Source organism: Betta splendens, chromosome 4 (genome assembly GCF_900634795.4).
Source record: "Betta splendens chromosome 4, fBetSpl5.4, whole genome shotgun sequence".
NCBI lineage: Eukaryota > Metazoa > Chordata > Actinopteri > Anabantiformes > Osphronemidae > Betta > Betta splendens.
Window position 1 is genome coordinate 23,933,093 of NC_040884.2, and position 17,318 is coordinate 23,950,410.

Genomic DNA, 17,318 nt, shown 5'->3' on the forward strand with positions numbered 1-17,318 from the left:
TTAGCTTTTAAATAGCAAAGCTTCACGTAATGACCAAATGATGTGTGCTGTCCTTAGTTTAAGTAATCTGAACATGCAGTAGAGAAGCATAAAAACTGACTGATGTTGTATGTGGATATAAATAAGCATGAGTAAAATGTCTGTAAATTACAACAATGAGTTTATTGAAGTCAGCTCCTACAGGTCTACATAGAGGAGGAGCATCGCTCCAAATGAAACCAGAAATACAACATTTACATACCAAATACACAAACATTAAGCGCTCACTTCCGGTACCAGATCTTCAGCTTCTTTTCACGTTTGATTTTCTTTTGCAGCTGTAAAGTCCCATAGAGCAGAGCCTCTGCAGTCGGGGGACAACCTGACAACAGAACCAGACACAACATTATGATATAATAAACACCTTTCCTTTATGTTTTTGGCAGCTTACAAAAAAAATTGACCTCATCAGTCTGTAAAACTAAAGTACTGACAGGACCAAACTACCTACTGTACTGTACATATAATAATAAACAATTTGATTAGTAACTGCAGTAAGTATTAGTTTTATTAAATTAAACTTCATCTGGATGGTAAAATTAAAGGACACCCAGTAAATGATCCCTCAGGCACTGATCTGCTTTGACAGTCCCTCCCTTTCACCGTGTGCTCTACTGAAGCAGTCATCTAGTAAATAAAGAAATATGGATACTCTGTACTGTAACTTGAACACAAAAAAAAACACATTCCTCTACAAGGACTTCTGAGATTTGTATGTCATCGACTCAGATACATGCACTGACACAGCCACACCAATTTACACACATCTATTCATGTCCTCCTAAAAAAAAGTGAACACAGTCTGAACCACAGATGTTTGAACACCTCAAACGTGATGTTTCCATCCATCTTGGAGCTGATTAATGGAATGGAATTAAGATTTCATACAAGACTGCAATCTCACTTTGTTTTAACATCCCAATACCCCCATGCACAATTATGAAAAGGGATCATTCAAATTAGTGCCACCAAGCTTAAAAATATCTAAAGCTCTAACAAAAATATTTTCTCCAAAAACAGGCCATCAATCACAAGGTATGATTTTTATGGACAAGGGTTCATCCTATTCTGGTATTTCCACATTGTGCTGTAATGTTCACCTGGAACATAAATGTCCACTGGTACAATACGGTCACAGCCTCTGACGACAGCGTAGGAGTAATGATAGTAGCCTCCTCCATTAGCACAACTGGTGGAGTAAAATGAAAGGGACACGTCTGGTTACTGCAACATTTAAGGTTCATTTGTAAGGACATAATGTACACTAATATAGAACAGAAAATAAAAAATGTTAAACATTTTGAAACATTACAATATTATAATGACTTGCTGACTAAGGGAAAGCAAATACATAACGTAAATCATTACCTTCCCATGGAAATGACGTATCTGGGCTCAGGCATCTGATCGTACACCTGTTGGTGAGAATAAATTGTTCACTTCTTACATAATGGCCGACTAAGAACTAATCTACCCCTTCAGCTGGACGAAAGCTTCATGCCACTCTACCAATGCACTGACAGGTGGGTCATAATCCTGCCAGCTTTTACACAGATATACTGTTCTCAACACTCAACAGAAACATCAGAGCAAGGGAGAGACCAAGCTCACTCGTGACTGAGTCTACATTAGTGCAGATATAGGGGGGAAAAAACTTTTCCTACACTTCACAGACCTTAATCAAACTTAAGATGGAACCTGGGCTACAGTTCAGAGCATTATTAGTAGACCAGCTACCAGTAAGCCCGTGCTGCTCACCTTCCGCAGAGCCGGAGCCATCTTATTTGTCAGTGTTCCAGCCACAATCATGACGTCAGACTGTCGTGGACTCGCTCTGAACACAACCCCAAAACGGTCCATGTCATAACGGGGCGCCGCCATGTGCATCATCTCCACTGCACAACATGCCAGACCAAAGGTCATAGGCCACAGAGAACTCTGAAGGGAAGAAACACAGCATCATTCACTAGCTGAATCGGTTGGTAGTGTCCAAAACCACATGCATTACCCCTTTCATTTGCAATATGCAGATCAGCAAAATTAAGATTAAACTTCATGTACAAATGCTAATCCAGTTCAACTCAGTAGTTGTTAATATTAATATCTCAAGTATTAATTGAAAGATAAAACTGTGATTTACGTGAGCTGAGAAATTAAAATAAACAAGACCACCACAGTAGCTACTAGCAAGAGACACTGTATATCAGTGCTTTACTCACACAGTTAAGACTGGTTAGACATACAGCACCCCCCTCTCTCTGTTTTTGTTTCCTTTTCGCATGTGTGTGAATGATGACGGCTGTTTGCCTTTTGTGTGTTTATGTAGTCTGTTCTCTTTCCAGGACAGCCCATAGAGAAGACGCTGAGTTACTTTGGTCTTTTTGGCAGTACACAGGGGTTAAACTGCTCCAAAATCTTAGAATAGACTCAACATATTTGAAGAATGTGGCCATGCTGTATTGATTATGTTTTTGCTGATATGACATCTGATGCTCATTTGTTCATTCAAAACAAGGAACTCCCATCTTTTTCCACTGTATTATAACAGAGTGCACACATCGTAAATCTCACTGGGCAAAGTTCTAACTTTGGTTTCGTTATCTAAATTTTCTATAGAATGATCCAAATTTATATCATGGATAAATGAAAGTGTAATATGAACTAGACAACACTACAGACCTTTATTAAAATAACTTGCACATTAAGAATACTAGGAAAGCTAATAACCTCTCACTCACCCTACGTGCCCAGTTAACCAGGTCATCCAGCTTGGTGATGACATACTCCCCCTTGCTACTGGCTACAGATGCTGGTTTGGCTGCTGCCACCACTTTGCTCTTCTCCCTGATTGGATCCAAACTGTAACAGAAGGGGGGAGGCATGCACAGAGAGCTTACAGTGTGTGTGTTCTTCATTTTGATATTTACACAAGAATATCTTTGGTAAACTCACTTTGTGCTGGTATTTTCACTTTTAGCACTGCTGTGCAGACTTTTCTGTTGAAGAGCAAAAACTGCAAAGGGCCTGTTGAATGAAAAGCAGATCTGTATTAGAACTGTATTATGAAAACACAGACCAGCAAAAAAAACATTAAATAATTATCACAGTATATCTATGTTATTGACAAAGCTGAAATTAGGTGATGAATATTAAAAAGGGGGGAAATGACATGAAATTTAGAGATTTTAAGAAATTGGTGACCAGATGGAAAGATTTTATTGTGGAGAGTGCAGATTTTGTTTAAGCTTCCTAAACTTGATGATGCTTTAAAGGATTAAGTTTACTCTGTGTGTGAACAGTAGGCAAGCTCTGAGCTGCAGAAAAAAACCTAATGCCAAATGTTTCAGCAATTTCTTTTGAGTGAATGATGTTTGATTGTTTTGCTCAATATATGGTAATCAGGAGTTAGAAATAAGTTAATGCTTGCTTAAAATCTGGAAAATACTGTTTCACCGCAATTCCTACTGTGATTTGGTAAATAAAGGAATTTTGGATTCACATTACACTTAAAATCAACTGCTTGCCAAGTTTGTTGACAAAGAGAAAATCAAGGTCCTCTAAAGTAACTGATACAGCAGCTGCAGGACCATCAGGTCAAGGCTAGATTTAATTAAGTTTGGAAACATGAAACAGGATTAGTGGGTTCTTACCTTGTTGAAAAAGAGCCAAGTGTGGCCAGGCGAGGTGCTGCCAAACAAAAGCACAAAACAAACCTCAGAAATGTTTCAAAATAAATTTGATATATTGAACGAAATCCACAAGTATAATGTCTCATTGATGTATCTGTAATGTTGCTATTCAGTAAAAGTGTGAGGTGACTCAAGAAACATACATTGACAGGGAACAAACAGTAACACTGCTAAGGTGACCAATGGGATAACATTAGTACAAACTCTGCACATGTTTTGTGCAACAACAGGAAGCATTGAGCTGCAGTTGTCTGGCACATTTGATGACCAAATGTGTCATGCTTTTGAAGAAAAGGGTTGTGTTTTACTGTATGAATTTGTAATTCAACGGAGTTTGAATTATTGACTGAATTACTGACATAACGCCAAACTCGCTGCAGGTATGTGGCATATTCAGTTAAATGTACAGACAACAATAAGACATAGAATTCTTGGACTATTTAATTAGTTGTATGTCTCTGTGTGTTAGATAACGTTAGCTTGAGCCCTGTCTGCTAGTGATTAGCGGTTATTCAGCACTGACGTTAGCTTGCCTGGCTAGCCGTTATGCTAACGCAGACGGAGCAAGGTCAGTACGCGCAATAACTACAAGTGACAAATCCTCACGCCGTCAATCGAGACTAATGTGCTTTTATGCGCGCAATGTTTAAATGCACCGATTAGCATTAATATTAAAACTTATCAGCGTTTTTTTTTTAAAAGTTTGATTTAACCCAAAACACAACTCACCAACCAACGCCGCCATCTTTGGAATTCTTGTTACGTTCTATTCTTCTTCTGGGGTTAATGTTGTTCGAGACGAAGAACTGCGCATTACGGCCCTCCACCGGGGAGAAATGGCAGAAATACACAAACACACGCACACCATACTTTACACATACTTTACTTTTAGTGTTACAATTATTTTAAGAACATTTTTTGTCTAAACGTTATGTGAGAGACTAGTCTCATAAATGAATCAACAGAACCAGCCAGTAAAGAACTGGTAATACACATACTTTGCATTTGTTGTTGTGTTTGTCACTCTGGCCTTGGTAAAGTAAGGCTTTACCTAAAAGTACAACACAAAAATCTGCCGTTTTTTTGAATCCCTACTGCAGAAATGACATAAAAGCAGCTTGAGAACGTTAAATTAAACTTGGAAAAATCAAGTAAGTACTTAAAGGTAGAAATGTCTTATTTTCACTTAATAAATGCGTCTAGTTAAATAAATTATCTCTAAATATAGTCATTCCAGTGTCACAAAAGAAATCTTTAGCTTCCTGTTCGGCCTTAGTGCTACCACAAACCGGGCAAGCGGCTGCAGCAGCAGCCGGCAGGGTGAGGGCAGAGAACAAGCAAAGGGCACTGGGAGCATGTTATCACATAATGACAGCTCTGAAAACACACACTGTAGTTTCTACAGGAATAACTGTGCATTCAAAGCAAAAGAGAGACTGGTGAAAACCAAAAAGATGAAAAAAAGAAAACATGCTTTTACAAATGGCTTTTATTCTAACTCAATCAAACATTTTGGACAGTTAGAATAACAATATTCTGAGAATTTGCTTTAATCATCAAGACACCCATATATACCTAAATGCTGTGATATATATATATATATATATATATATGTATATATATAAGAGCCTTTAAGTATTTAGAGTTCAAAACTTTAAATATGGGCACCTAAAAAGACAAACGTTTTATGATTACAGCATTGTTCAAAGGCCTCCTCCACCACTAGCAGGGAGAACTCGCTTGCAATTCAGATAATAACCTTGAATCCACATTAAAAACAGTCCTGTATAGGAGGAGCAAAAATACAAGTTAAGCCGTCACTCTGAGGTTATAGTGGCAGTGTGTGTTTCTGTGCTGAACTGCAGACCACAGGAATGGCCTATTTTTGGAAAGATCTCCTTCCCAGAAAGAAGAAAGCGCAGCTTGCTCTTCACTGAGAGACCAGGACGTCTGGTTTGCCACTCGGGCTCTGTGATGTCTCCCCCGACCAGGAAGAGGGGGTGACCTGATTATAGAGGACGTCCTGAGAGACGAAAAGTGGCTCTTTGAGATTCCGGGTGTACATGAGGAACAGATTCAGAGCCACCATGGCAAGGAGCGGGAAGACGGTCAGGCCCGAGCCAAAGCCTCGCCAGGAGCTGCACGCGTTCAGGCTGACCCAGTAAACAAGTCTGTGGAGGAGGAGAGACAACAAACCAACAGGAAATCAGACCAAGTCCAAACCCCACTGATAAACTCCCACCGATTCTAACCTAAATGGAACAATTCACATCTTACTATAGCACCTGAGTATTTAGCATATAAAATGAAAAAAGTACTAAATGTCCTACTTCCTAATCTTGTTTTCAACAAACAGTTCCCATCAGTGCCGTATCTGCTGTAAGTTAAGCTACCTGTCTTCTCGCTCTGGCTCCAGATGTGCACAGATGTGCGATTGATGGTCACTGTGTATTTCATAAAATGTTTTCAAAATTTTAAAGAAAAAAAAAAACAATGCTGTGTTTCAATAGGGTGAAAAACAGTGCAGATGAATTAATCATCTTGACTTGTTAGAGCACTGTTAATTCTCAATAACGAGACATAAAGAAAATTGAGGAAACTTTGAAGTGAAACCACAACGAGTGCTATGATCCAAGCAAAGCGCTGCAAAAAAAACAAAGAATCCAGAGGAGCCGGGTTCATGCTGGGGTTTTCTGCCAGGTTTCCTTTGGGTAACAACGGTGGTTATGTTTGTTTTGAGCCGCGATAGCAGCACAGCTGAGGTAATAACAGAGACAGAGACTACTGCTCCGCCATGTAACTACGTTCAAACGTTCACGCTCCCCAGAGGTTGAATCTAAATCACTTCGGAGATCAACAGATAGTTTGCAGCAACACAAGATCCATATTTGTGGTTTTTAGTGAAATGTTTTAACATCTGAAATTTGATAAACAAATTACGCCCATATCAGAATGAATGTAACATTCATCATGAGGTTAAGCACTAAGTGTGTTTGAGATGTAAGTTTATGACCCAACACATGCAGTTTACATTCACATCAGTCTGTGGTGGAGCACGGATCTGCAGATACTGGTGTCATTCTTAATACTGTGGCGTTAAGCACCCGTTTTCTGCTGTGACGTGATGATTTTGAGGCCTTGCGCTGTGTTTAGCACTGGCCTCGATGGGGCACCTGGGATCAGCCTGTTTTAGAGCCTCACCTTCCAAGGATGAACATGGCCGCCAGTATGGGCACCAACTTCAGCTGATCTTGAGGCAGTAAAGTGGCCATAACGACGAGGTTGAGGACGTAGAGCAGTAACTGCTCCAAAGAGGCCGTGACGAAGAGCTGCTGAAGCGCTTGTCTTCTGGGAAGAGGCTCCTGCAGGTCGAAGGAGCTGGTGCAGAACTGGCACAACGCACCCATGAGCATCGCTGCGAGGGACAAAGGAGCAAGAAGTCAGTCAGCGTCCTGGATCTGGGTCGGAACCACTCAACTTCAGCTGAGCTCCATACTTTGTTTTTCTAATCTCTTCATTTGACTACAGCCAAATGGCCCACATGCAAATCCTCCTCGCTGCCGTCAGCTAGATAAATAAGTGGGAGCAAAATTGCCTGAGCAGCTTCTGCATGTCCTGGATGTCTCACCCGCCCGCCCTCTCGTCCCGGTCGCCCAGGTTGGGAAGCGCTTTAAATATTCCCAATTAGGCCACAGCCTGGGAGACGAGACGCCGAGCCGGCCTCTCATTGTAGTTTCCATTTAAAGCTGTGCAGGAGAAGGAAATTACGCTTCTCCCAAGAGACGTGGTTGAAAGCGCATGAAATTAAAGAGGACAGGAGACACTGAAACATTCCGAGACGAGGCGGCCAGACGAAGCAAATCCTGCCCTAATCTGCACCTTTCATTTGTGGCTGCGTTCACATCACGCAGGTGTCTGAGGCCGTACCTAGCAGCACGGGGACGGCGGCCACCACGCAGCAGCACAGGCAGAACAGCACGCGGCTGGCCACGTCGGGGCAGTCGGGGGGTCTGAGGGGGACGTAGAAATAGAGTGCATAGAGCAGCCCGGCTGCGCACAGGAGGGACGCCAGGACGGAGAGGAAGGCGGGGACTCTGCCGCTCCGCAAGCATCCACACTGGCAGCAGCGGCCGCGGCCGCGGCCCCCGGCCTCCTCCGCAGCCTCGCCAGCCTCCCCCCGCCCCTCCGGCCTCCACACGCTCAGCTCCACGCTCTCCGGCGGCGGGCCGATCAGAGGGCGGCCCTCGTCTGCGGTGCAGTCCAGGTTGGTGGACTCTGGGCTCCATCTGGGAGCGTCAGTGCCGTTGGGGATGTCTCCCTGAGAGCCTGGGCTCGGAGTGCTGGTGCTGTTTTCCACGGCGGCGGCCAGAGTGTGTGCTTTGATGATGGGACTGGAAAGAGTGTGATCCAGCCCCCCCCCCCGGGTCCGATCTGCCCGCGGCTGCTCCGGGAGGCCATCTCTGGGCCGCTGGTGGCAGGGAGCACAGCCTGTCGGAATCAGAGCACAGAACCAGACACTCATCAATCATTCCCTCTGACTCTCTATAGGCGTTTGAATGAGACTCCGTGAAAAACAAAGCCCCAGTCTGGTGTCTTACTTTTTCTTATTGTCAACAACTATATAAAAAGACCAAAAGCAACAATTAATCCATGCTACTTGCCCGTAAGTGCACAGTGCACAGCTGTGTTATGATTTTATTCAGTTAAAAATCACAGCAGAATTTCTGTGACCTTAATTTAAAACTCAAGCTTTGACGAGCAGCAAACGGGCCACAGGCGAGCCAGCGAAGTCGGAGCCAGTGAAACGCTGCTGGTTTTAGGCTTTTTATGGGATTTGTTGACAAGAAGACAAATTATAAAGCATCACCAGCCTCGTCTCCAGACCAGCAAAACGCTGCAGTGTTTCATCTGTCAAGCATTCAGCTAATTACAACATGCAAAAACAGATCAGGTCATCGTCCTCCAGCCTCCACAACACAAATGAAGGCTCATAAAAGCCTGGGTTTAGAAAAGTGTTTTGGACCGAAATATATCAAGGAATATTATGAAAATTCAACGCCTAGTTTTAATGAGTTGCGATGAAGCATCTGCAGGCGTCATCCAGGTGTTTCCTCTGTTGCAGCAGGGCATCGGATCAACATCGGAGCTTTCCTGCAGTCAAACCAGAACAGCACAGGTGGACCTCACAGAGCTTTGACTGGTGGGAGGAGTGGACGCACCTGCACAGTCCTCACCCATGACTCCTAAACCTCCCCTCAAACCCTGCAGCTCCAGCACACAAGGAGCACGAAGCAGCAGTAATAACTCACTCTTTGGCTGATCGGCTGCTGGTGGCGGTTCAAGGGAGCGCTGGGAGCCGGAGACAGAGTGGGAGGACGAGTGCAGCTCCTCCACCGACGACTCGGGGCTGTCTGACACCGGCGCCAAGGAGATCTGAGTGTCCAGGTCCAGGAAGGGCGAGAAGGAAAGCCTGGCTGGGTCGATGTCCTGGAGCTGGTTTATGATGTCGCTGATGGACTCCTTCATGCTGTCGAGCTCCTTCGCGTTCTGCCGGTTCGTGGCTTGAAGCCCTGACGTGGTCATAGTCCCACTGAGCCTGAGGAGCAGGAAGAACCACAATCATCTCTGTCTCCAACTCTTAAACCAAGTTTCTATTTCATATATGTGTTTTGCTGTTTTTCTCTGACCGAAGACTCAGTTAATGACTTGTGAAACTGTTTTGAAACTAAATTTTGGTTTTACTTCCAACATCAACTGGAAGAAGCTGCAGAAGCCAAATGCTCATTTCTAATAACCTTGAAATCCACTGGGCCGGTTAGTTTCTTTTATTTGTTTCAATACACCCTCTTCTCTGTTTTTTCCCTTTTGATTTACTTTTTTTTGAAGGTCTGTGTCTGATCAGAGAACAATAAGATTAGGTGAGATTGTTTAACGCCGCCAAACTAGTCAAACTACATCACATCACATCACACACATCACTGGACAGACAGTAATTGTTTATTGTTTGGGGTTTTAAATGTTTGTCTTCTTCTAATGAAAAAACGAATTACTGATGGCTCTGTAAAACCAACTCCAGTTTACAGTAAGTACAATTGAATGAGCTGTTGTTGTTAGACGAATATGTGTTTAGGATACAGTCACTGAGGATGGTGGTGCTGATGGGATTCTCACTTTCCGTCTACGCTAAGATAATTACTGCAGCCAAACTTTACACATGATATTTAGATTGTTTAATAGAGAAAACGAAACTTACTTACGGAGTAAAGCGTGTATTAAACACAACTGCTAACTAATGGTAACGTGTGTAGATCACGTGACCGTGTGCCCACCTGTCAGGTTTAATTTATGAGGCTTGACCTTGTTTACGCAAATGAAACGGGCGACTGCAGCTCAGACACCGCTATTTGTTGGCTTTATTCACAATAGCCATAAGTTCATAAACCATAAAAAGTAGCTCAACTTCGATCTACTGTACTTGTGCCAATAGTACATTCATTTAACGCACTTATATAATGTATTGTATTTATCATTTAAAGTCTGAAGCCCAGAGCTTGTTTGTAAATGAATGGAACCAACGCGGAGTCTGTCACCGGTCGTTATTTGAACCGTGTGCCGATTTTTGGAGGCATCTGCAGATCAAATTTGGAGCTTTTTTTAGGGACTTTTTTGGCGCACATCCAACTGTGGCGCAGAGTCCGCACGCAAATCTGCGCGCCGCGCAAACACGAGGGCTTTACCGTGTATAGAGCGCAATTAGGAGCCGCCTGAACGTCGGCGGCGATCAGCGCAGGACGCCGCAGCGTGCTGCTCCTGCTCCGCTAAAAAGAGCGCCAGTCCCGCTGCTCGGCGGCTCAAATAAACCCTTCACAGTTGTCCCGAGAGCCGGGTCTGATCCGGGCTTCGTTCAAAGGCTGCGAGAAGCGCTGTCCGCCACAAACAAACCCAATGAAGCGAAAAATGCGCCAGAGCCGCACGAAGCTGCGCGTAAAACACACGCCAGTCATTCTGTTGTAGAAATCTGATATTTTGCGGCCGCTCAGCAGCAAATGCGGCGGTTAAGTTTAGGTCTCAGACAAAACTGAACTAAACAATTCACTGACCTGGAAACGCAAGTCGTATGAATAGACTTACTTAGATGGGAGGTCGCAGTATTTGGTGACTTTACTCTTCTCAGTAAAAAGCCCTCCGTCCGTCTTTCTTCCCTCCCCCTCCGTTTGCTTTTTGTCTTCCAGGATCCAGAAGTTCTGAATCAAATTTCAGGACGGACAAAATACTAGACTTTTTCCTCCGCCCACACTATTTTTTTTCCTCCCGGGTACCATGTCAAACACCATATGGAGTAAATAAAACCAGAGGCGCAGGAGGAGCAGCAGGAGGAGGCAGCGCTTCTCTCAGTTTACCTTCAAACCCAGTTTTAACAGTCACATCATGACAAACACGAGTTTATCTAAACAGGCCAGTAAACATTTATACTAACGGAGCTGCAGGATGACGCTGTGCACTACTGTTGGAGAGTGTTAGATGCCCGCAGGCAGATTAATGCTCTACTTGGTAAAATGCTTTGAAGAATTAGTCTTAATAACTCCGGAGGAATTTACACTAACTTTATTATATTTAGATCTATCTAGATTACTACAATGAATAAATCAGACACACTATCAACTCATTAAATAATGAGTAACTGGTTTGTGTCTGCATTTCCTTAAAAGGTTCAAAGCAGCAGACGTTGATGTTTAAATGTTTGATATGATGAGGTTTCTTTTCATACAGGGCTGGTTTCCCTGAGCCCGTCCCAACTCACTGTGATCCCACCTCTGACTGTTTCCACTCACTCTGCTAAACCTTTGCTTTCCTGCTGCACAGGAAGTGATGAACTCTGTTTCAGCAGCAGGGAGACGGCAGTGTTACACTGCTGTTACATGGAAACGACCACATAAATGCCTGCAGGCAACTTTAAAGTACTAACATCTAGTACTAACATAGACAATGGTCAGAAAATCAAGTTTCATACTGTTGCATCACTATTACTTTGATTATTATTAACAACTGTTTAACATGATGCCTTTGTTTCCTCGTCTCCCAAAAAACACAGCACCTGACATTAGTGCAGTTGAATTTATATTTTAAGACAACATCCTAGAAGTAAAGACACTATTAGTCATTTTATTGCAGTTAAAAGCAAATTTAAAATATACACAGATATGAGCCTTTGTTTAACAGTATACTCAATAAATAAAGTCTGACTATGAATATTTACAAGAAGTGGGCACGTTATTTATAAAAAGAGTGGAAGCTGTTTGTCGCCCTGTGGAATGAGCCTTGGAGAATAATGACAGTGTGAAATACTGATCTGCGTACTGTAAAGTCATCAGGGCAGACAGAGGGGGGGCGGGTGGGCCCAACACAACAGAGGGCTTCCTACTGGTTCCAGCTTTTAGCCAAAGCAACAGTAAAGCAAACATGAACTGCTGAAATCACATTAGGCAGGTGAAGCAAGGGCTGAGGGCTACTGCATCAGTCCTCCGACAGCAGCCGGTGGAAGTGATCCTTCCTTTTCTTCAGCACCTCCCGAAAATCCTCCTGAAATAACACGGCAGAGAAGAAATGAGGACAGAACAATGACAAGGGAAGCAGAAGCTGCTGCAGATAACCAGCAGTGTTCACACACACAAAAAGCTGGTACAAAATATACCCACAGCATAAAACGGATGTGAACTACTTCAAATAATGATACAGAAACAGTGGAACTGGTACAGCACTACAAATTCACATGGTACCATTTTGCTCAAAAAATGAATTTGATCTTTCCGTCCGGAAAGAAAAAGGTTTGGCTTTTGATTGAAATATTTAAATTAAGAATAGGTTAAACTAAACCTGAGTATGAGGTTTGTTTATGACTTGCCATTAACACAAGGCTAAGCTAGCTGGCTGCTTGGTGTAACTCCTCCTCCTGATGTAGTGTCTGGAGGACAGACACCATTCACAAAGCTCAAGCTGGGTGTCCTGCAGGGATTTTCCTGCAGAGTTGTATTTTGGCATTTCTAATTATACACAGATAACCAAAGAACATTCTCCTGTTCATCTTTATCCTGTGGTTTAAGTGGCAGCTTGCCCGTCTCTCCCTCAGCACTCTGTGAGCCACAATAATAAAAACTGTTTCACAGTTCAAATATTCATAGACCTGACGGTATACACTGATAATGTGAAAGACATACCGCTGCAGAAAGTTTCTCCATGTAGGGGATGAGTTTCTGGAGTTCTCTGTCCTCTGGCTCTCCAGACCAGCTCTTAATGGGAATCGTATTCATCAGCTTGAAAACAAGAAGAGGAACGATGATAGAAAAAAATGCCAAAGAAAAAGCTATTCATCTTTAGTTTGCACAGCATCAGCCTTAAAGCAGGCTGCCTGGCTCTTACGTGGTACGGGTAGGTGTGTGGGGCATTGTCCAGAACCACGGTCTTGGTGAGATCTCTCCCCAGAACGCTGAGATCTTTGACGTAATGTCCGAGGACGCAAGCGCAGTCCTCCTGATGCAGACGATGTCTGTGAGCCAAAAAGTAAAAGACATCAAAACATGTGCTGCCCCCAGGTGTCAGTAATTATATCATGTGTATATATTCCACTCACAATACAGTGTTTCTAAATATTGTCCAATCCAAAAACAGTCCAAAGAATCCGACAACCAATGCAGTCAGAGCCATTAAAAGCTAACTTTTTTATGACACATCTTCATTTTGATTTTACACACACACACACACACACACACACACACACACACACACACACACACACACACACACACACACACACACACACACACACACACACACACACACACACACACACACACACACACACACACTCTGCACCTTGAGCTTCTGCTTGCCTAAACAGCTGACAGTTGGAAAACAAGCAGGACAGCGACAGACACACTCGCAAGCAAAGAGTTTACGAAACAAGAGTTTACGAAACAAGAGGGAGCAGAGTGGAAGGAGACTTACCTAAACAGTTTCCTCTGTGGGTCCAGGATGTCCAGTATCTTCTCGGCGTATTCCTTTTTGGCACATGTGTAAACAAACAGCTGGAACACAACATGAACAGCAGCTCAAAACAAGGACTCAATACGCATTAAGGCAGTCTTCATCACATCCCCCCAACAACTAACTGAGCCTGTAGATAAAATTTGCATGGATAGAAATGCTCCAATGAACACTCATTAGATAAACATGTACCTCATAGACTTTTGCCATGGCCTGCAGAAACTCCCTAACATGTGGTCTAAGGATCACGTACGCCTGCCAATAAAAGAGAATAAGATAGAACAGGTGAGTGTCTTTGCATCAAGTTTTCTTCAATTCCACTGCTTTCTGTATTTTCTCAGTACAAACACTGTACACTCAGGATATTATTTAATCGTTATCTAATTCAAATTCAAAAACAGGCATGTTCATTGACCTTGTACTGATGGTCCTGAAAAGTTGTGTGGAAGTTGTATTCTGCATCCTCGATCACATTCAGAGAGCTGAACATCAGGGTCTCCTCCTGAAAGAACACAAGTCACCCCTTCATTGTCTTCCTCATTGTGGCCGTGATGGTTGCCACAAAAGGTCAACACAAAACAGATGAGTAAAAAACAATAAGTCGCTGCCTATGAGCGTAATCTGGAAAACAGGTTCCTGCTACATGTGCATGGTGGAATATGTTAAACACTGTGTTGATAAAGTATGTTACATGTGTGACATCATGAAGCGACAGTAAAACAAGCTCCAGCACAGATGGACCTCATCTTATGCTAAATATACCGCAAAAGGTAGTACTCAGCAGAAAATAGCACAAAATAAGAAACGCTGATTAAACACAAGCACTTTGATCACTAACCGTGTGATCCATGTACCAGCACTTACACTCACCAGGTCAACGACGAGTGTGGCTTCTGGGGTGCTCCTGGTCTTGGGGGGAATGTCTCTGAGTCGAGCTCGGGAATGTTGAGACTGCGATGGTATGTTCTTGATAAATGTACATCTGGGAGAGACAATAATGCCCGTAGAATCAGGGCTGACGTACAAAAAGCCTCAAAAGAATTAAATGACAAACAAAAACCAATAAAAAAGGAGCTGGTTGAGAGTGTCTGGCAGGTAAAGCCTTTGTTCCAAATATAAATCTACATATTCCATATGTCCATGTCCTTTAGCGTGACACATAAACTACTACAAACTTATGGCCACAAGAGGGCAGTATTACAGCTTCACCAGTGTCCAACTGACCAAAGCAAACCAGCCGGACGCTGGCACCTCTCTGAGGGGATTGAACCCGCAACCTGGGCAACAGGAGCGCAACGCTCAGGAGGAAAAAAGAAAGCTGCCTCCATTTCTTATCTGAACCCTAACACGTGTTCTAAACTACTTGTACTTGTACTTACGGGTTGAACACATCATCGTCTTCGTGTCCAGCCAGAAGCTCAATGGATCCATAGCCAAACACGCCCTGTTCTGGGCTCATCAACACATTGGTTCCAGCACCTTCACACTTCACATCTGTACAGAAACAACATTTAAACTCTTACCAACACAAATTATTTGTTATTAATAACTTGTGACAAACGTAAAACATACAATTAATGCAGAAGATGTTAATCAACTCGTTTTCCCATCTCATTTCCCAAAAACAAGCGTCAGTTGACTGCAGTAACAGCTGACCACCATAAAAGGCTCAAGCTGTTATTCTAATCTATTCCTACAAAGTAGGAATTTACCAGACCAAGTTTCTCATTATCCCAAAACACAAGAACTCTGTCCATCCATTTAAAATCCTACAGGATCAACATCTTTACTTACTCTCTTTACTGGGTGTGAGAAAACGCACAATGGGTGAGTAAATGTTTCTGGCTGTGGAGTTAGGAGAAGATGTCATGTTGATTTCTGACAGTATGCGCTGAGAACGCATGATGGACCTGACTGGAGTCTTGAAGGCCAAATCTAGAAAGATATTCAGATTTAGATTTTAAGAAAAAAAACAATAAAATGGCTAAAAATCCTAACTGCAATTCCTGTAAGAGTCCACACATACCAGTTTCTCCATCATCAACAGCAATGGCCCGTTTCCTTGCACGGCCACGGAGAAATGGGCGTCTTCTCATTGTGGGTATTTCATCATCCGAGTGGCAGGAGTCATTACCCAAAGTGTCGTTAACCTACGCAGGAATATAAAACGTTAATGAGCATAATAATTAATACTAATCATACTCAATCATTTGAATGTTTCACGGTCTAAAAGTCAGCAAAGTCAAAGGGAAATGCTCTGATACCAACTTATCCCAAAGGGAACGCGCACCCAGCTGGAATCTAAGTGTAAACAGCCTGCACGTGTCCTGTGACCTACTTTTACTGAAAACCTCTCCCACATGTTTCTGGTCTGTTTAATCCTCTGTCGGACACCACGTCACAATCCTGCATTTGCTCATTCTACAGGGAGGAAACCCTGGCACAAGAAAACCAGACGAGAGAAAGCTGAATGACAAACCATCAGTCATGAGCTTCTCGTCTGTAGGAATGGAACGCCCCATCAATTTGTCATACACCAGATTTACTGGAATGCCACTTGGTCTTGGTCAGGTTGCTGTGTAACGCATGCTGTCTATAACACAACATCCCAGTAGCGCTCTTCAACAGCAAATGCTGACACCAGCCAGATGAGAGGAGAGAGCTAAAATGAAGAGAGCTAAAACGTCTACAAGGACCTGAAGCCGGCGTGCAGCCCCTTTGTGATAATGAGTCACACTGGCCAGTTCAGTTCATACACTAAAGAGCTGAACAAGAAAAACACGAGCCGAGAATCATCAAATAAAGAGACGCAGTTTTAGTTTGTGGTTGTATCTTCTGTATAAATGTGACAGCGTGCTCTGCTAAATAACGCCCAACTAAAACCCCCGAATCAGTCGTGATGCTACACAAACACTTTGAAAGAGTTTGGACACCATCAGCTTCGTGACACCAGTGACGTTCAGACTAAGTTAACGTTAGCTACGTGATAGCGGATAGTTGTGCTAATGCTAATGTTAGCTACAGGACGTTTTGTTTTGTTGACAGCCTAGCTTAGCTAACCAACATCCGGACGCATTACTTGAACACCAAAGGACGCAAACACCTGCGTAATGCTTGATATACGGGAAACACTAGGGTTTTTAATAGGCTATTACGCGGTTACTGGTTTACGTAGTAACGTTATACACATAGTTTGTTACCTCGGGTTGAGGCGGACTTTGTGCGACCGAGGGGCGCGTTCGCTTTGGCGTCGCATTGTTGATCGGCCGACGGCTTCTCCTCGGAGTCTCCAAACAACATTCAACGTTTTTTTGAGACCTGAGTCTCATGTTTCTTCTTCGCATACAACTATTAACAATAAATAAAAAAAAAACACTTCAAAAAAACCTGTAACGATGCTTTGCTTTTCTGTGCCCCTCGCCACCATCGGCCTCGATATTGTAGCTCCGCCCACCCCGCTTCCTCTCGAATCATTCCGAATGTTTAAAACTGCCGGGGTGCGATAGGTTCACTGAAGCGGACGCTCTGATTGGGCGGCGCTTCGGCAAA

The 17,318-nt window shown here is 43.2% G+C and overlaps 3 protein-coding genes across 5 annotated transcripts; all 3 read right to left on the minus strand.

Moving 5' to 3' along the window:
* Positions 1-143: 143 nt before the first annotated feature.
* ndufs7 (NADH:ubiquinone oxidoreductase core subunit S7) lies at positions 144-4,569 on the minus strand. Its single transcript, XM_029149553.3, has 8 exons — positions 4,458-4,569; positions 3,690-3,726; positions 2,992-3,063; positions 2,778-2,898; positions 1,798-1,977; positions 1,408-1,454; positions 1,140-1,228; positions 144-361 (listed from the first exon to the last, which is right to left on the minus strand). Exons 1-8 carry the CDS (start codon positions 4,471-4,473, stop codon positions 264-266), a joined length of 660 nt encoding a protein of 219 aa, XP_029005386.1. The 5' UTR covers positions 4,474-4,569; the 3' UTR covers positions 144-263.
* A 107-nt stretch (positions 4,570-4,676) lies between these two features.
* On the minus strand, positions 4,677-11,109 carry LOC114853577 (transmembrane protein 79-like). Of its 2 annotated transcripts, none has more exons than XM_055508535.1 (5): positions 10,829-11,109; positions 9,038-9,324; positions 7,656-8,216; positions 6,930-7,143; positions 4,677-5,899 (listed from the first exon to the last, which is right to left on the minus strand). In XM_055508535.1, the coding sequence occupies exons 2-5, from the start codon at positions 9,309-9,311 to the stop codon at positions 5,659-5,661; spliced, it is 1,290 nt and encodes a 429-aa protein (XP_055364510.1). In that variant the 5' UTR covers positions 9,312-9,324; positions 10,829-11,109; the 3' UTR covers positions 4,677-5,658. The 2 variants fall into 2 exon arrangements, with proteins under 2 accessions (XP_055364510.1, XP_029002949.1); XM_029147116.3 differs by having other exon boundaries at positions 10,860-11,107.
* A 762-nt stretch (positions 11,110-11,871) lies between these two features.
* Positions 11,872-17,258, minus strand: ctdspl3 (CTD (carboxy-terminal domain, RNA polymerase II, polypeptide A) small phosphatase like 3). 2 transcript variants are annotated; one of them, XM_029147118.3, is made up of 11 exons: positions 17,157-17,258; positions 15,796-15,919; positions 15,564-15,704; positions 15,149-15,263; positions 14,640-14,751; positions 14,185-14,271; positions 13,962-14,024; positions 13,731-13,810; positions 13,146-13,272; positions 12,944-13,039; positions 11,872-12,308 (listed from the first exon to the last, which is right to left on the minus strand). In XM_029147118.3, the coding sequence occupies exons 1-11, from the start codon at positions 17,241-17,243 to the stop codon at positions 12,243-12,245; spliced, it is 1,098 nt and encodes a 365-aa protein (XP_029002951.1). In that variant the 5' UTR covers positions 17,244-17,258; the 3' UTR covers positions 11,872-12,242. The 2 variants fall into 2 exon arrangements, with proteins under 2 accessions (XP_029002951.1, XP_029002950.1); XM_029147117.3 differs by having other exon boundaries at positions 16,970-17,241.
* Between the last annotated feature and the right edge of the window lie 60 nt (positions 17,259-17,318).